The 21,005-nt window shown below is 38.4% G+C and overlaps 1 protein-coding gene across 1 annotated transcript in view; it reads left to right on the plus strand.

Moving 5' to 3' along the window:
- pappa2 (pappalysin 2) overlaps positions 1 to 21,005 on the plus strand; it is a 99,982-nt gene that overhangs the window by 8,459 nt on the left and 70,518 nt on the right. Inside the window, 1 exon segment of the mRNA XM_055201780.2 lies at positions 19,014 to 19,162. Coding sequence (XP_055057755.2) covers positions 19,014 to 19,162 — 149 coding nt within the window.

Genomic DNA, 21,005 nt, shown 5'->3' on the forward strand with positions numbered 1-21,005 from the left:
TTTCAGAAAAGCGTAACTTTAAAAGATAATGTTTTAGACAGAGATTAGTCAATAACTCACAAGTGTGGTCTATCAATACCAGGTGGAATTTTGAACAAATGTAAAACGACTTCCGTATAATTTCACTTTGAACAGAAGTAGCGCATTGTTACTTTTGACCCTGTCAGCTGGGACGAAAGTAACATGCAGGTGGGTTAAAAGTAACACAACAGAATAAGTAGGGTGACCACCAAGGGTGCCAGTTCCGCCGGACACGTCCCGAACATGTTTTCGGGTTCATTCTCCGGAAGTCGCGTTGGTCGACCGCATACGCCATCAAGGTTTAATATTTCGGGTTTAATTTCAGAAAAGCAACCGTTAGATTTCAAGGTAAGAATGAAACTACAATGATTGTATGTCGTAGCCCCTTATGGAACGGCTGAAATTCCACAAGGGGGCATATTTGTTCCTCAGACGTTGCACAATAAACTTGACATCCGAATATATTCATTATAAAACGTGAATGAAAAGTGAGATTCGAACGAATGTCCGTTAGTGAACTAATTGTACACACTATTTATATCGTAATTCGGTCAGAAACTTCAAGATTGTGAGATAAACAAATCGTTTTGGATTAAAAGGCTTGGATATTCCATTTCCTTGGACTTTTGGGGATTTATGAACAATTTGTTTTTTTACAATTTCTCCGAAGCGGATAAAGGGAAGATTTTGAAGGTAATAAGTAAATATCCTAAATCGGCGCCGCCCAGTTCAGGTAACTAACAACTAGATTACAGTTTTATGACTGCTATAAATTATATTATGCTTTGTGTGTGTGCTTGCTTAATGGAATCCCGAAAGTCTAAGCTTTCAAACTTTGTGCCGCATGACCGTATATTTTGAAGATTTAATGCTTCAAAGTTACAATGACGTTTGTGCAGCCTCACGTGCAAGGGAGGGGGTGTACCGTGTACGGCACAGTGTTCCTTATCAGGTTAAAAGAAATAAATCTTAATTTTCTAATGTATTTTAACTGAAATGTGAGAACCTCGATGACGCTGCCAGATCCCATTGTGAAAAATCCTCTTTAGACATAGTGTTTAATGTTTTAGCAATTAGTGTGACATTTTGGGAAATTTATAAAGTGAGAATGTGCTGGTTAGTGTTAGCGATGTCGCTGATTTATTGCTGAAAGACAAAGTCTGAACTTATATTTTCTTTATGACCCATTTTTAGAAAAAATACACATTAGTTGGCCTATTCATGAGCATACATCAGCAATTACACATGTTTAGGGGAATAGGGCATTATTAATATACCATGTAAGGTGGTATGTGCTAGAAATGGGTAAACCACTATCAATGACTCTGCCCGTGGGGTGGGGGCACTGCCGCGCCAGGGAGTGTCCCACATTGTCCCACAGAAACATAACCCTTGTCCCCCCTTGGGCTTACTAGCAGGTGGTCACCCTAAGAACAAGATAGATTTTTGTGTTACACTTGTTTTAAGTAAATAGACATGACTATGACCTTGTTAATATTATAATAAATAATATATTTTGTCATTTATCTTTGCAAAAAGTAATAAAATTTAATTTAATGTTAAATTTAAGTTTCATCAAATGTTTCAAAAGAAACCCGACAGTACAAACTTAAATTGTTGAGTATAAAACTTTATTTCAACAGTATGAACACTATGAAAATGAAATTAGCATAATATAATTCGATTTCCTTTAATTAAAAAAAAAAAAAAAAACTCTGAGGAGTCAAACTTCAAGATGTGTTAGAGCACTAAATAACCTGTAGATTGATCAGTATTATAACACATAAAACCAGAAACACGTGTTTAAAAAAAAAAAAACTGACCGCTTTAGGAATTTACTTATGGTCGCAAACAGCTTTCTGGACCTACATGCAGGAAACAAAGGCGAAAAACTTTGTTACTTTCGTCCCGTGTAAGCTGTAAAGCAAAAAAGTTTACAGAAAAATGTATTGTAGGATCTTTAAAAGGCCCTAATATATACCATTTACATATAGGTATATACCTTTGAAGTACCACAATTTTTCTTTAAAAGTACCATTAACATAGCCTGGCTCCGCCCTCCTAGTTGCTTCCGCTTAATTTTCATTTCGCTTCAGTTTCATTTCTGTACAAATAAAATGAATGTACAAGAGTCTGGTTGGACCAGGCTACCATTAAAGCAACACCAAAGAGTTTTTTTAACCTTAAAATAACGTTTTCAAAAAAGTTTCAGTCGTTCATCCACTCGAAACAGGGTAAACGGCACTTTTACATTCACTTTGCAGCCCTCTATCGACCAAAACCGCACTAAAGAAGTTTCCAACCGTCTGGTAGCGGTGCTGTAGTTCGAGTGAAAACTACAAAAACTTGCTTTACGGCAGACCTACAATCCAATCAGAGCCAGCTTTGCTGCAGTAGGCTAAATTATTTACCACAGTGGTAATGAGCAATTCCGCTCTCAACCTGTAGGGGGAGCAAAGAGCAAAAACTCTTTAGTGTTGCTTTAACACCCTAGTTACAGCTTTTGTTCCTTTATTTTTTAGAGAGCATTATAAGTATTTGAGTTCATATACAAGCGTAATATCACATATGTACAAGCCATGTTTTTACACTTTTCATGTTTCAAGTTTCTTGTGGGGAGTTTACCTCATGGGCAAGATGAAATTTGCCAGTGATATGCGGTCAATAACGTTGACATTTTTACATTTCCATTGGTGCAAGCCTCGGTGTGCAACAGGGCCACCACCTGTTGTCATTTAATGGTTGTTGGAGAACAAGTTGTCCTTAGAAGCTGCCTACAGTATCTGTTTCTTTCTGAAGGGTTACGGCTTAAGATTAATAGGGCTCTGATGATACAATTGGATGATGGTCTGAGAAACACTTCTCGCTAGTTTTGCACTGGGACCATTTTAAGGAAAACAGGAAGTTTATACAGTAGTCAAACCTCACAGGCAAAGCGTTTCTGACTGTACAGATCTGTATACCCTTCACTATGTGAGTGACAGTGAAGAAAAAAGGAGAAATGGCAAAAAGAGTGAAGTGGTTTATTGTAAAACTTACTTTGAAAGTGGATAATAGATCAGTCAGACACCCTCGAATGACATCAACGCTGTTTGTAGTAGCGGTGGCCTAGAGTAGCATACTGTCCTTGGCATAACATATTACGAAAGCTTTCCAAAGCCACTAAATAACCCAAAAGTTTACTCCACAGTCATTCAGTGTACTTGGGATACCTTAAACGCGAGTGTTTCCTCCTACAAAAGACCGGTGGAATAGGCCAATCTCAACATAATATCGACTGTGACGTTACAGTCGTGATGTTATGCCCCGACATTAAATTACACGACAAATGTCACAATGCTAAAAACAAAGTTGTGAATTTTGAGTGAGTGCTCTATGCTAGTTAATGCTATATGCTAGCATATTGGCTGAAGTTTTACGAAGGTAAAACGAAAATGAAGGTTTCTGTCGCTACTGCTGCTTCCCGATAGGCAACTTAGTCTTCAGATATTATGTTTTTGTCCGCTGGCTAAAATTACACTGATCGTGTGCCTTCAATAAGCCTATGCGGCCGTGCACATGTGCAACTTAATGGGGACATGTAAGGTTTTTTACATATGTTTTAAGTTTTTAACAAAAAATAGCTTGTGAGATTGGCCTTTTTCTCAATGGTCTTTGGCAGGGCCGGAGTGGGACTCATTTTCAGCCCTGGAGTTTGATGCCTTAGACCAGAGTCGGCGTCAGAGCAATGACGCTGGAGGGGCAATGGGTCATCGGCGGGGGGGGCACTGCCATTTGAGAAATATTTTGAAGCAGTGGCAACATCATAAATCCCAATGTGATTGATGCAGCTCAGATAGAGGGGCATATTTAATGACATTACTTTATTTTTAGTAGAAAATGTAACAAACAGAGCATAATACAGTTATTTAATGAGCATTACTTCTGACACGGTGACACCAGACCTATACTCGCTGAGCAAATTAAAACATCATAGCATTATAACAACACAGCAGAAATGTATTATTTGCGAATTTCGTTTATTCTTGTTAATTTCCATATCATGTCATTTAGAGGCTATGTGGTAACGTTAGCCCTATGCACACAGTTTATTCAGTCACACACAGAAATACGATAATAAAAGGCAGAAAGGGGTGGGGGTAAAGTTATGCCCTCTCATCTTTAGTACAGGTAGCCAAGTATAAAACACAAATGCAGATAGAACCAGCAAACATTCATCAACAATTTACCTGCTTAGTATGCCTTATCATGAAAGCCAGGGCTGGCTTTAAAAGGTGAATTGAACAAACGACTTACTCAAAAGAGTTGCAGGCGACGAGTGTGGCTACTGAACCGTCTAAGTACTGTGTCCTTCCATTCGCTTGTGCATTTGCGTGTCAAATCTTTCTCGAATGCAAGCTGCACCAACCTGGCCTTTCTCTCGTGTAGCATTGTGCGTCTGTGTTCCGAAAAAACATTTTTCAAAGTGGAGAATGAATTCTCGCACATTGCTGTTGATGCGCCAAATGTTAATGCATGTTTGAAAGCTGTCAGCACACTGGGCATGGTAATCAGATGGTTGTGGTACGTTGAGAGGATGTGCTGTATGGTCCAGTCTCCCTGCATTGCTAGCTTTTGTGACATTAAAAACTCTTTAGCAACTTCAAATTCAGCGTCAATTATAATCGATCCTGAAAGGTCGAGAATTTGCTTCACAGCTTTCACATCAAGGAAGTTATCGGCCTCTGGATTTAGTGCTGCCAGCGCACTGGCCAGTTGTGAGTTGCGCTCGCTGAATCTACGCTCCAATTCCTCAACCACCGAATCAATAATGTTGTAATACAATCTCCGAAGTTCAGTTTCCAAGTTATCATCATCACCTCTGTGTCCTCCTGTAGGCCCTGTAACGATGTATCCATCCATCCGGGTGCTCTCTATGCGTCTCCGTTTGGGCCCGGGTCTCAGTGACTCGCTGGTGGGCGTGGCGGTATCCAGCATCCGCTTAAACTCTTCATCACAACGAAGTTTTTTAACACATGCTGTTGCACTCACCACAACACTTAAACCTGTCAACAAGTCAGTGTCCTCTCTGTGGAGAAGTTTGTTCGGTGGGTCCAATAGAGAAAGGACTCTGTGGGTAAAGTTGGCAAGGAACATGAAACTTGGCTCAGATATCTCGCGCAGCAGACCTGTTGCTTCCATTCTCGTCTCTGAGCCATAGTTCAGCACAGTGTCAGCATCGGTCAGAATAGATTTTATGTCATTAAATGACTTAAGAATGACTGATACGGTGGCAAGATGCCCTGTCCATCGCTGCTCCAGAAGACGTTTAAGATGTGCACCTTTATAATGCATAGCAACAGTTGGCTTTCTACAGAACTTGTACAGGGAATCGCACACCTCAAAAAACTCCAAAAGTGCGGTCTCTGCAGACATGGCATGAACAACAACCAAATGCAACTGATGATTTAGGCAGTGCACATATGGTATCTCACGTCCAAGTTTGTCTTGTAGAATTTTCTGAACACCACCACGTTTCCCCGACATATACCTGACTCAGAATTTTTGAGCTATCTAAGCCAACTTTGTTAAGCTCATCCAGAATGGTGTCAGTTAATGTGTGTGCGTCACCTTTCTGAGCCGTAGCGATGCACAGTAGACGTTCTGTAACTTCGTAAGACTCGTTCACAAATCGAAGCACAATCGATATATTTTCACATCCTGTGGGGTCACGCGTCCCATCAACTTTCAAAGTGTAATAGGAGTCACCGACTTCCTCCACTATAGCCTCTGTCACCACATTACTGAGTGTTCTTATAAGTTCATTTTGCATATCATGACAGGTGTAAGTGGCATTGCGAGGGATTGTCTTCACCACATTAGCCAATTCAGGATCCTTTTGGATGGTGTAATAAAGCATGGAAAGGAAAAGTCCAGACCCTCCATCCGACATCTCATCAAAAGCGTCAATTTTCCCCCGTAGTGGCAACTGGTTTTCAACCAAGAACCCAACCACATCTATTAGTGAGGACACATAATATCGGTTTTTCCTTAGTTGATCTGCATTGACAAGTGTTGATACCTCATTCCCCATATTCCGACGCATCTCTCTCTCCTTCCACATTGCATGGCAAGACATGTGGTCCTTCGAAGTTTCATGTTTATGAAATCCACGGTCTTTGGCCATTGCGTGTTTCCAGTTACGATAGCCCACACTCGCGAAGGCATTCAATGTTCCAGATTTTCTAGCAAAGCTGAACATCCGACAGCAAAAACAAAATGCTGCGTCTGCCTTGACACTGTACTCCAACCACTCTCTGTTGTGAAACCATTTATCAACGAATGATCGCCCCTTACCACTGTAAACTGTAACCGGATACTGTTTTAACACAATTTGAACAGGCTTGTCGGTCCCGATGTCATCAACCGCTGTCCGCTGACTTGGAGGGCTTGACGATTGTTGCTCTATATCTCCGCTAGTTACTTTTGGAAGTTGTCCGGAGGTAGCAATAGCAGATGGGCCAGCTCGGCTCTCACAGACCGTCGTACTGGTGGCGGTGGCCGGAGTATCAGATGCTGCTAATTGAAGAGGCTGCGCAGGACTAAACCATTTTCGTAAATCCATTGTTGTACATATTTAGGACAATTAGCCGCCAACTGTCTATAATATAGACGGAGAAACAGTTTTATCGATTCTCTGTTTTTTCGATTTTGCGCACTAAAAGTCAAATGTAACAAGTTTACTCAGCGACCAATAAGAATTGTCCAATAATGACATAGCTTAGTAACATGTCACGAACAACCGAAATGATGCACAATTTTTCCCATCATTTTATTTTATTTAAATTACAGTTTGTACATTTAATATTAAAATATTAACTAAAAGGGATTTTTTTGGGGGCCTGTACTAGGAGGGGCATCAATGACCACTGGGGGGGCACGGCCCTCGAATGCCCCACCACAGCGCCGACCCTGCCTTAGACCAGCCCACTTTAGTTCATGACAGACTAAAATTATAAGACTACTTGAAAAAAATTACTTGAAAAAACATCATATTCATATTAAACTTACTTTTATCCAATAAACTGAGATGAGTTTTGCATAAAATAGATTTTTGTTTCTTGCAATAGGCGAATGATTATTAATAGACAATTCATTGTTACACCAATGACTTAGATTTAAAAAATAAGATTTGTAGATAATTTTCCTTTCAGAGGCTATTCTTATAAAGTCACGCTCAAGTTTATTTTAAATCTAACGCGTCTGAAACGAAACTCATGTTCACAGGCGAGCGCTTAGACGTGACGCGTCCTGCGTATTCAATGCAGATGTTAATGAACCTTCTTCCAATAAGTGGTCGGGACACAATTAACCTTGGCATAAAGTGGTTAGGACATCTTTCACCCGCAAATTATGCGAGTGGGGCTGCTATGAGTACTGGCAGCAGGGACAGCAGCAATCTTAAACCCGTGGCATGACAACATCAGCCCTTGGGCAAAAAACAGATCAGCCCACTGGGAATTCTCCCGGTCCTCCCTATGGTCAATCCGGGCCTGATCTTTTGCATGCACCAGGGTTTACAAAAGGTGGAGGAAACAATAGTGTTTGAGGCTCACGTTAATACCATCTACAGAACTCTTATTATTCATCTATGGCTGGGTAAATACAGTTTTACATTCTACGTCACCTTTAAATTATCTATATGGTATTCAGAGCTAAAACTTCAAATATGTACTTTGGGGACACCAAAGATTTATCTTAAATCTTAAAAAGTCTTTTGAAATGTCCTCTTTAACATGTAAGGAATAATTGACGACGACCGTTGAATTATAAGAAAATAATGCACACCCAAGGTGGTGCATTACTTTCAAATAATTCAAAGGACTGGAGTCAATTATTACGCTTATACCACAAACATTGATCTGGTGCCTATTTTTAAGACATTTGACAAGTTAGGTGTGCGGTTATCGAAAAATAATGCATACTGTGGATTTCTCTACCAATCAGAATACAACATTCAACAGACCCGTGGTATAAATTGTATTAATGTATTCTTTGGCATCTTTAAAATAGATGACTTGAACCAAATAATTAAGTAATAGTTGCCATTACGAGTCCAGAATAGATGGGGAATTTCTTCAGTACTGTTTAAAGGTGACATTTCACAAGACTTTTTTAAGATGGCAAATAAATCATTGGTGTCCCCAGTGAACATATGTGAAGTTTTAGCTCAAAATATCATATAGATAATTTACTATAGCATATTAAAATTGCCATTTTGTAGGTGTGAAAATTTGCAGTTTTTGTGTGTGTCCTTTAAAATGCAAATGAGCTGATATCTGTACTAAATGGCAGTGCCGTGACTGGATAGTGCAGATTAAGGATCGGTATTATCCCCTGCTGACATCACAAGGGGAGCCAAATTTCAATTACCTATTTTTCACATGTTTGCAGAGAATGGATTTCCAAAACTAAGTTACTGGGTCAATCTTTTTCACATTTTCTAGGTTCATAGAAGCTCTGGGGATCCAATTATGGCACTTAAACATGAAAAAAGTCAGATTTACATGTGTATCCTTTAAATCATCTCAGGGTGAGACCTCAAGAAGCTGCTTGCTAAAATTATAAGAGTATGAATTCTAGGCGAAGGTTATCTACATTGAAAAAGATGAAATATAAGAAAAAGTACACTCACCTAAAGGATTATTAGAAACACTTGTTCAATTTCCCATTAATGCAATTATGTAATCAACCAATCACATGGCAGTTGCTTCAATGCATTTAGGGGTGTGGTCCTGGTCAAGACAATCTCCTGGACTCCAAACTGAATGTCAGAATGGGAAGAAAGGTGATTTAAGCAATTTTTATCATGGCATGGTTGTTGGTGCCAGACGGGCCGGTCTGAGTATTTCACAATCTGCTCAGTTACTGGGATTTTCACGCACAACCATTTCTAGGGTTTACAAAGAATGGTGTGAAAAGGGAAAAACATCCAGTATGCGGCAGTCCTGTGGGCGAAAATGCCTTGTTGATGCTAGAGGTCAGAGGAGAATGGGCCGACTGATTCAAGCTGATAGAAGACTAACTTTGACTGAAATAATCACTCGTTACAACCGAGGTATGCAGCAAAGCATTTGTGAAGCCACAACACGCACAACCTTGAGGCGGATGGGCTACAACAGCAGAAGTACCACTCATCTCCACTACAAATTGGAAAAAGAGGCTAAAATTTGCATGAGCTCACCAAAATTAGACAGTTGAAGACTGGAAAAATGTTTTCTGGTCTGAAGTGTCTCAATTTCTGTTGAGACATTCAGATGGTAGAGTCAGAATTTGGGGCAAACAGAATGAGAACATGGATCCATCATGCCTTGTTACCACTGTGCAGGCTGGTGGTGGTTGCGTAATGGTCTGGGGGATGTTTTCTTGGCACACTTTAGGCCCTTTAGTGCCAATTGGGCATTGTTTAAATGCCACGGCCTACCTGAGCATTGTTTCTAACCATGTCCATCCCTTTATGACCACCATGTACCCATCCTCTGATGGCTACTTCCAGCAGGATAATGCATCATGTCAAAAAGCATTAATCATTTTAAATTGGTTTCTTGAACATAACAATGAGTTCACTGTACTAAAATGGCCCCCACAGTCACCAGATCTCAACCCAATAGAGCATTTTTAAGATGTGGTGGAACAGGAGCTTCGTGCCCTGGATGTGCATTCCACAAATCTCCATCAACTGCAAAATGCTATCCTATCAATATGGGCCAACATTTCTAAAGAATGCTTTTAGCACCTTGTTGAATCAATGCCATGTAAAATTAAGGCAGTTCTGAAGGCAAAAGGGGGTCAGACACAGTATTAGTATGGTGTTCCTAATAATCCTTTAGGTGAGTGTATATCTTTAGTCACAGCATAATTGCCACATAATTACATTTGTGTTATTTTATAGATTTGATGAGTTTGATGTTATTCTAAATGTGGAAAAATATAAGAATGAGTGAGTGACCCTAAACTTTTGTAACACAGGTGCAATTTGACAAAAAGCACTGCCTGTGAAACTATGAAGTACTGCCTGTAAAAATATAAAAAACCCTTAAATAATGAAAGAAAATGTTGACTTTAAAAAGTGATTAGTTGCTTGTTAGATGACTATTCGACAATTGTGACCCAAGGTTCCTCTGAATATGATGTGCTAATGTGGGACTGAATGGATGGTCTGGTTTCAAAGACTGAGCACTATAAGAGAGGTCTTTCCTTACCATGTTGGACGAGTGTATTGCTATGAGCGCAGTCCAAAGCTTGCAGAGAATTAATGCAGGGATGACATTTTGATGGCATTTGTCTAGCGTGCTTTTTATGCAGAGGTCTGGGATTTTAATGTTTTGCTGTGTGAGTTATATCCCAGGTATCTGCTGCTGGGCAGTAAAGCATTAATTCTTGCCAATGGCTGTCACTACACAAATTTGTTGTTGCAGCAAAGGGAACAGCAAACGGGGAACCACCAGGTGCATTCTGGCAAGCTCCAGAAAAAAAAACAAGAGGAAAGAAAAGCTACTTTAGTCCGGAAATTTAACGCAATTGAACTTACCCGATAACACTTCTCTTTAGTAGCACGCGTACCAGAAGCTATTGATAGCATAATATAATTTGACTGATTTATGTAGTGATGGGGTCCTGGTATGCTTTTCACATTTATTCTGTGTGTAATGTTACAGTTTGAGTATAAAAAGCTAAAAGTTAATAACAGAAACAGACCAGAAAACACTTTTTAAAGTCCCCCTGTAGTCAATAATTGTATCAGTTAAAGTCATCTTTGAGCATCATAATAGCATATGTAAAGGTTATTCCTGTGACAGTAATTTTTTCATACCTTAAAGGTGCCAAAAACTATATTTACCTAGGCATAGATGAACAATAAGAGCTCTGTACATGGTAATGGCATATCGTGAGCCTCAAACGCATTTGTTTCCTCATTTTTATGCTGAAATGCTAAAAACAAAGTTGTGACTGTTGAGTTAATGCTACATGTTAATTAATGCTACATGCTAGGTTTAGGCTGAAATTTTACTATTGACTTTACAGTTAAGTTTTGCAGGTCCATACTAAAAAAACACAAATTTACCACTCAGAAACATCCATTAACAACCTCCAAACAATTAGTTGTTCCTCAGAATCTGTATTTTCATCTGATACAGGTTTAAACATATTGGGCTCTATCTTACACCCGGCGCAATGCGGCGCAATGGTCGACACAAGTGTCTTTCGCTAGTTTCCACCCTGCGCAATTATAATTTTCACGTTTAGCGCCGCGTTGTTTAAATAGCAAATGCATTTGTGCCCCCTTTTGCGCCCATGGGCGTTCTGGTCTGAAAACGAAGTGTGTTTAGGCGCATTGTTGGCGCGTTACTATTTTGAGGCAACTAAAATAGACTACGCCATTGACCAACAAAAACCTGCTCTAAAGTCTAAAGTCAATGGTGCAATATGTTTTTTGTTATTTAAAGAGCGCATTAGTAATATGGGCCTATAAACGGGACCACAACGCGGGTTTGCTTATCACATAGTACATGAATGCGCAGCAGCACAAAAACGCTTTTAAATATGAAAGATTAAAGGATTGAATGTAAAAGATTATTATTGAGTCTCTTGGACATAAATGAGGACTAATTATGAGACGTTAGAAGTCGCAAAGAGCTGCTTCACCTGCAGCCTGGTAAGTAAATAAATGCTTTGCTTTAAACAAATGCATCTGTTTTTAAATGTTTTTAAATGCTACCTCACGGATTTATTGTATATGATGACTCTGTACCTGTGGATATGGTGAGATGAGAAACATTTTTAAGTAATGCTTAAAAAAACTCTTTGCTTAAAAAGAGAAAAAGCCTGCTTTATTTACTTCCATGACTAAATGAAAACGGGTTTTAAAGGTTATAATAAAAAAATAACAATTTTTAATACAAGTGAAAAACAACACATTAATCTTAAACTGGGGATCTTCTTCCTCCACTTCAGTTTACAAAGTCCATCATCTAAATAGGGATTAAACATAGCGCCAGCGCAACTGGCTTTTAAAGGGGATGAGAGCTGAGACTCTCATTGGTTTATTGCACGTTACGCCCAAAATACTCCCATTACTCATTAAAAAAAAATAGGACCAACCCTTTTCGACCATGCGCTCGGCGCACAAACCATTTTTTTCCCGTCGCTAAATTAGCAAAAGTGGATTTGGACATGCCCATTTAGACGTTGCGCTGTGCGCTTTAGACAATGTGCTTAGATCGTTAAAATAGGGCCCATAAAGTCTGTTTACTAATGTGAGCTACTGGCATGAGCCGCAGAGTAATCAGAGCAGAGCTTAACATTATTATTCATGACACATCCAAATAGGGCATAGACTATTTAAATCAAAGGACAAATCTTAGGGTTGTAAACGGACATATAAACACGTTTCTGGATAATGTTTTGCACTTAATAAAGTCACATACCTTCTATATATCAAAGAAATTAACATATTATTTCAATGCATTCTTTGGCACCTTTAAATAGTTTGAATGTAACTCTACACCCTTTCGTCATTAGTACACGCATCTATGAATTTGGAAATTGGTCCCTGCCTCCACTTAATAGCACCAGATTGGGCCATATAGATATGTACATAGATGCTACATTTGGCAGTTGCGGACAGGTAACTGTGAAGTCTGGTTTCACACAATGCATAAGTGAGTTGTGCATTTGCAGCACTAATTGCCATAACATTTCCGTAATGCGTCCTGTGTGAACAAAAGTCAATGGTGTAAAGGGTGTGTTGTAGTGAGGAATCATGAGTCATCGCAACAACTAAGTTATAGTTCAACAACTGTTTTAAATGCAGATCAACATTCATAATGAAAAATGTCTGCAAAATGGTAAGAAGCAGATATCAGGGCGCATCTCAGTATCCGCGCTGAAGCTGAGGTCGTTCGCTAGATTAATAGAACTTTATGTGCTTTCCTTACAGTTTATTATACATTATTTAAACACTTGTTACCCACACATTATCACCCCTGTAATGCTTTCATTGTATCAATAAGTGTAGGACAAGAGAGCAAATGTTCAGATGCTACATTTTGGCAGAACCGCTTTAGGGTTTCTTGTCCATTATGCTGTGGAAATAGCTTTTATTTGCCGTTTTTCTATCATATTGTGTTTCTTTCCTGAATATGCAGAAATAGTTTTGTGGTTTGTGTGGTTCGTATCATATGTAGTAAATGTTCCTCTCTTTGATAAAAGACAAAATTATATTTTTCTTTGGTATTATTTGAATAATATTTTGAATAATCTATTTGAATTGAAATAAGTTTGTCTTTAAACATGCTGGTGAAAACTGTCAGTAAGTACCGCTCACAGATATCAGATGTGACAAAAGCAGGGTGTATTTATTTATATTAGACTTGAGATTGAGTACAGTTTGGTCAAAAATACTGAACATTTAAGCCAGTAGAAATATTATCTGTTGCCCTCACTGTAGAAAAGATTTGTTGCTTAGTATTGCAAATCTACTCTAAGCCAGTTGCATTGATTTGATTTATAATGTTTTTTTGTTGTTGTTAAAAACTGAGATACTTGGCCTCTAGTATGTTACATTGACAAATAAGAAAATTATTTATTGTCCAGTTGCTTTCTTTTTTGCCCAGCTGGTTAAATTACGTTATGGAGTTGAAATCATTATGCTAAACAAATGCAAATGGTAAAAAAAAACAGTTGAGCATGTGATAGAGTATTTTGGGGACAAACTCACGCCTCCTATTTCCTACAAGTTTCAGAAAGTTTGTGGGTACCCATTACCAGGGGTGCACATACCTTTTTTGTCCTGGTTCTCATAGGAGCTTGGTACTCACAATATTCATGGCACATACGTCCTACTTGCTGTCATCTTCACTAATATCCTGACTACTCTTTTCGCCATATCTCTTTGGTTTAAACATGGTAGACAATGATGTACATAAAATAAAATATGCCTGGTTATTGGTTTTTTCCCATGTAACCTTTATAAATCCACAAGCCTAACTCATATACATTTCAAATATTGTTAAAGACAAGTAACTGGTCAGTGATAAAAATAATCACATTTTGAGCAATAGCACAAATAAATACAATAGAACATACAAATGAAATAAACAGTGGTGTTTATGTTTTTTGGTTATTCTTTAATTGTCTGGTAGAGTACAGAAACTAAATTAAGATAATACTGCATCTTTACTGTGTCATTTAAATTAATCCTTATTAAAAAAAAAAAAAAAAAAAAATTCAGTCAAGACAAGAAATTTATGTTTTTTTGTCTGTGATTTGATTAACATTAAAAACAGCATTAGGTTAATAACTCAAAAAATGCTGGGTGTACTGTCACTTTGTGCACCGATCCAATATATTGCTACACACACATTTTATTTCTTAACCGTTTATATTCATTTTTTGTGTAAAAGACTTTTATTACTATAATCAGGGCATTTTGAGAATTTTTTTTAAATGTCTGCTCAAGTGCAAGAAAACAAACAAAGTTGGCAATTGCGCGCTGTCTTTATCATTTCCTTGTACTAGCATGTTGTCTAAAACCTTGAGATGCTGATCGCGCTCGTGCTTATAGGTACGCGTAAACAAAACTTATCAAACAACGCGTAAGTAAAGTATTAAAATCTTAAATATTTAAATTGTCCAATTGGGCCAGTGACTGTTGCATCGCTGCTAACAACACACATTAAAGTCGCATTGAAATTTAAATGAAAAACTATATATATATATATTAATATTAAGGTATTATTAACAAATTACTTATCTGTGAGTTTCATAATTTTTTTTTTAATTGTGTGTGCTCATAATCTTTAATCAAAAATGCAAATCTCCTCCCCTCATCAAAACGATCTCTCTTCACTTCCGGTCATATGGTATGGCAGGTGGGCGGGGTCCGGGAGAAGATCACAGCGATTAGCAATTAGCAACACGACCCAACTTCAAACGATCCAATCAGATCTCAATGGACAAATTCAAATCCAGCCCTGCCTTATTTCATTTCAGAAGCCGTTTCATTCGGATATACGTCACCACGGGGAAAAAAGGCAATCGCTACTACCGTTTCATGGCGACTTTAACTCTTTCCCCGCCATTGAAGAGTTATTTCGTCAATCTGCAATACCGCTATTATCCACCAGGTGTATTCCGCAACTTATAAAACCCGGAAGTATTGCCCTAGGGCAAACAGCTGTATGTCCGTGTATGTTTTAAAGATCACTCTGCATCTGATCTCTATCAAAAGTCCTACACAAAAATGGAATTATCTCAGCTTTTTGCTCAAAATTTGGTGTTTTTGATGAAACCTACACATATTTGAGAGGTGATAAAAACAGAACAAATGAAGGTAGGATGAAACAGATTTTTTGTTTGAAAGCAGAGGGTCTGTTCTTTTAATTCATATATTGTATATTTATATATTTAAAAAGGAGCATTTTCTGGAAGGCATTAAACTTTTGTGAAAATCATGAAAAATGCTGGCGGTGAAAGAGTTAATTATCTTACCAATGATAATAATAATAATAATAATACCTTACATTTATATAGCGCTTTTCTCAGTACTCAAAGCGCTTTACATATGAACGGGGGAATCTCCTCAACCACCACCAATGTGAAGCATCCACCTGGATGATGCGACGGCAGCCATATTGCGCCAGACCGCTCACCACACACCAGCTTATTAGTGGAGAGGAGACCGAGTGATATAGCCAATTAGTATGAGGGATGAGTAGGCCAATGGGCAAGTTTGGCCAGGATGCCGGGGCACACCCCTACTCTTTTTGAAGGACATCCTGGGATTTTTAATGACCACAGAGAGTCAGGACCTCGGTTTAACGTCTCATCCGAAGGACGGTGCTTTTTTGACAGTATAGTGTCCGCATCATTATACTGGGGTGTTAGGACCCAAACAGACCACAGGGTGAGCACCCCCTGCTGGTCTCACTAACACCACTACCAGCAGCAACCTGGTTTTCCCAGGTGGTCTCCCATCCAAGTACTGACCAGGCTCAGCCCTGCTTAGCTTCAATGGGCAAGCTGTCTTGGGCCTTAGGGTGATATGGCTGCTGGTAATGGGTGCTGATGCACGGAGAAATGTTGCAGTACATTTAGGTAACTATGTAACAAAATTCCAGCAACGTTGGTACGCAAAAGTGCCTTTTAGATCAGTGTCTGGTGCGCATTTTTTATTTGAATTGCACATGCACATGTGTGCACCAGTTATGTGCAACCCTGCCCATTACGTATCAGTGACCCCATATTCCTTTTATGGGCACTTTCTCTGGAAAAGCACGCCACACGTCAATCAGAGTGAGAATAACAAGGACACTCATTAACATTGTTGTTCCTTGGAGTAGAAGTCACAGGCATCACTGCATGTGACAGCTTTGTTTTATATCAAGACTCAAATGGTACGAAAGAACAAGTGTGTTTTTGGATGTAAGGAGAAGAAAGCCTTGTTCAGCTTTACAAGTAAGCCTGCATTATGGAAACAATGGATAAAGTTTGTTTATCAGGGGTAGCAGCAGAGTTGTTTGTTTAACGTTGGATTTCATTGAAAAGTCACAACCGGTTCATGACTCACAGCCTTCTGGTGTATGTAGGAAATCGGCGCATAAGTGCATATAATGTAAACGACACATAACATGTAGTGAATCATAAGTTAACAAGAGATAGTGGGATAATGTTTTGTATGTGATGCTTGATCGTGACTCAATCCTCCCGGGGTAGCCTACACCTCGATGTGGTCGTGTTTTTCCGGAAACATTCGCTAAAGCTGATCTGCCTTTTATAAATCTGATCAAAATAAAGACTCTTCTTGTAATACTACTCTATAGGTACTCAAGATTAACATGAGAGGAGCAGAAACAGCATGCGTTATGAAAGCTTTAATGAAGAGATATCATTAGTTTTGGCAACTTCTTATTTGTTACCCGGTTGCATTGGCCGAAGTTATACATTACAGTTGACAGATGCTTTCATCCTAATTAGGGGTCCTTTTAATTCCTTAAATACACAATTGGTTGTCTTTTTATGATCAATGTCAGGCAGAAGATTGACTTTATAGCACCTTTGTTGTTGTTTTTTACTTTTGCAGTACAGACTCGAACATGCACTCTCATGCATAGCTCTTATGGGTTATGAGTAATATGCTAAACCACTATACCATGGCCGTAAGATGTACTTTATTCTGTGTGATACGTTGGAGATTGCAGATCACTGTGTATTTCATTTTCATATTTAAGTAGTAAAATGTAAACATATGCATCAAGTTTTTTGAATCTGATTGAGAAAATACTCAGATTCAAGCCTTTACATGCCTAATTTTTTCCCAATGACCATCATCTGTTGAGCTTGATCAAGTTCATTTGAATCAATTAAGTTTTTTTTCAGTCCAGTTGAGACAACAATCCATTTCCTAACAAATTATTTGGTTGTATGTATATATAGCTACAGTATTGTGTTCCAGGACACACTTGAAATGCAGCATTCCTCAACTTTGTCAAAGCATGTGAATATGAATAGTTAAATACTTTGAACTTCATCCTATAGGAGAGATTTAGTGAATTGGAGCACTTAAAAAGATTGGCTCAGCTTTTGCTTATTTTATAAATAAGACATAAAAGGTACTATACTTGGTATTCTCACATGGAACATGTCCAAGACACAGTAGGTGGTTCAGCTAATGGGCTAGACCCTTCGGCATGATCCAAAGAGCAATAAGAGCCGGACCTCTTTAAACCAATGAGCCAATGATACGAGTTGCAAAGGCTTAGCAGCTATGAAAGCAAAAGAGAAAAATGACATGTGACGTGTTCCAAAAGTAAAAAGAGGTAAACATCACACATCAAAGCACCTCTATGGCGATTTCTCACAGCTGGGAGTGGAATTAAATAGAGGTTCGAGCGCCATAACCATTTTAAACAATTATAACCTCTAATCATTGTAACATAAAGAGATTTTTATGGCTGTTTTTATTAAAAACACTCATGAAGGTCGAGTGGCAAATTTGAAAACATGTTTATGACATAAACTGGGGCATTTTTTTATACTAGTTTTCTTTCAACACCTACGAAATATTCTCAGCCGAAGTGTCTTACAGCCTTGCCACTTTAATCTCATCTTTGAGCGTCATAATAGCATAAAAAATTACTTCCTCTCACAGTAATTTCTTTATAATTTGAAACAGCTTGAATGTCTGAGTAAACTGTCCAATGATTACATACAGTATGTGTCCACAATCCTTAAAGCTCCCGTTTTTCCTGAGTTTTTGAAGCTATGATTGTGTTTACAGTGCACAATATAACATGTGTTCATGTTTCCTCCTTTAGAAATACGTAATAAGTTCTGATTGGGTAGCTGGTCCCATGTGTTTTGACTCAATGACAGCAGCTTATCACACGTTGTCCGTAAAGATCATGTTTGGTGGAGGAAGCTGTCCTCAGCAAAGGCCAAACAAAGAGGTTTTCACTCAGGGATGAAAATAAAAGTGTCTCAATGGCATGGCGACAAAACACACTTTACTAACGCAACTCTTCGTCTTCTCCGTGGAAGCGCAGCAAGGTCATGCCTTTTTTTTTGGTGTAACCCTGTAGGCGGAGGTCAAAAATGTAGAATATTGTCGCCATGTAAAGTAGAGGGCTGTAGTCCAAGCCAGTCGTTCTCTATAGTCCTTGAAAAGTGAATTCTGTTAAAGAAAAATAAATCGCTTGGCATTGAACTTCGAGCTTTATAATTTTGCTGGTATAATTTATGCTCTAACAGCAACATTACATGCCTACTAAAGTTTGAAAAATGCAATCACGAAAAACAACACCTTTAACGGCAAAAACAACATCAAAAGTTGCACCTTAAATTTTCAAACAATGATCAATCTCAGTCTTTCAAAGATGCACACATGAAGCTTTTGTTTCATGCATGTTGCTTCAGATTCACACTAGCTTACCTGTGTCTGAAAATCTCTGCAGGGCTTACCTGAGCGTGAAGGAACTTAAGGACCTGCTTCATCTGAGCAGTTCAGATACACTCAATGTGTTCTTCGCCAACAATTCAGCACGTGAGGAGCTTGCTGGGGTTGCCACCTGGCCATGGGCCAAAGAAGCCTTAACCCATCAAGGTAAGATTTCAACCTAGACATTTTACAGCAGCTATCACATATACAGTGAAAATGTAATAGACTTTTCATGGCATTACTTTTAATTTGTCTGCAAAAGTGTTTGACCTTGGGTTGGGTCAAAACGGGACATACCTTACTGTTGGGGTAACCCAGAAAATGTTTTTATTTTACAACATTTGAAATAAAACAATGCAGCATATGTTAACACTTTCCCTGCCATTGACGAGTTATCTTGTCAATTAATTGTTTCTGATGAGGTTTAATGTTAAAGGACAAGTTCAGTATTTTACACTTAAAGCCCTGTTTTCAGATTGTTTATGATGAAATAGAATGGTTTTGGCTGAAATTTGGACATATGATGCTGGTCCGAGAATTTTTTGGTGTTTGTTGTATTACCCCTCACCTCTCCAATGGCTGTAGAGGTGCACTGAAACAATCCTTCCTAAAATGCATTAAACTTTCGTTTACAAAGACGTGAAACTCACCGAGTGGTCAGGGGTGTTCACTGATATGCTCACACAAAAGTCGCTGCAAAAGATGCTTACGAGCGCCATTGCGGAAAATCCTGGTGGCGAGGGAGAGAGAGACGATGCAACAATATTTGTTTGGAAAAAGGCAAGGAAATTCTCAAATATTCAGGCTGCATAACGTCATCAAGCCTGGTTTATTAAGGTAAACTGAGCATTACATTCGCAAGTCATAAGCATACTGCAACAATTTAAGATTAACTAAGTATAATAGTCAACTTTATAATTGTTAATATTCTGAAATAAGACAGTCTTGATGACGTATGCAGCTTAGAAATACAACATCCGGAGGCTGCAACCTTCAGATTGAGAAATGGCTTCTGACACGAGTTTCTCATCAGAAAGTTGTAACATGACTGCGTTTCTACCTGATGCCTCAAAATGTTGATCGTTTAGCGTTTTAAAGGTTTAGTTTTTAGTTTAGTTTTAAGGTAGGCCAGTTCTTTTCCTTTGCGACAGTGCTGCGGCGCTTGTGGCGTCTAGGGGCGCTAGGCATTAAAAATACATGTCTAGCGCTCCCTAGTGGCAAAAATTTGTAATTTTACACTCCGTGTATGTTTTGATAATCATTCTGAATCTGATGTCTAACAAAATTCCTTCAGAAAAAAATGCAATTATTTCAGCTTTTTGCCAAAAAATATATATTTAAAAAAAAATACCCATATTTAAGAGTTCATAAGCAGAGAAAAAATATAGATAGGATGAAACATTTTTCCTGTTTTGTTTGTTTGTGTGTTTGTTTATTGTTTGTTTGAAAGCAGAGGGCCTGTGCTTCCATTTTATATATTTTTATATATATTTAGAAGAACATTTTTCAGGCATTTTGCGAAACTTTTGTGAAAATCACAAAAAATGCTGGCAGGCAATTTTAAAAAAATGGCTGGCGGAGAATGAGTTCAATTACAACCAAATGGTTGGGTTGTCCCGTTTTGACGCAGCGCTGGGTAAAAACATACAAAGTTGAAATAAAATTTGTTATGAAACTGATATCAATTAAACAAACATTTGTTTTACCACATCTGCCAGTTTTTACAGTATAAACAACAGTTATTTTTACAGTGTAGCGGTATCAGTATCAGTGGACAGCGGTGCAGGGGAAAGTTACTTTTAAAAGTATTGCATTACAATATTAAGTTACTCACAAAAAAGTTACTTAGTTACTTTTCATGGAAAGTAATGCTACTTTTTAGTTACTTTTCCGTTACTTTTTCTTGGCTGAGGTTTGATCTCTTTCAGGCCTTGCAGGTGTTTTTATGACTGAAAAGTTCTGCATTCACAAACTGCATATTTCATCACAAAAATGTCAAGCTCTGGCC

The sequence above is a fragment of the Misgurnus anguillicaudatus genome, chromosome 2 (assembly GCF_027580225.2).
Source record: "Misgurnus anguillicaudatus chromosome 2, ASM2758022v2, whole genome shotgun sequence".
NCBI lineage: Eukaryota > Metazoa > Chordata > Actinopteri > Cypriniformes > Cobitidae > Misgurnus > Misgurnus anguillicaudatus.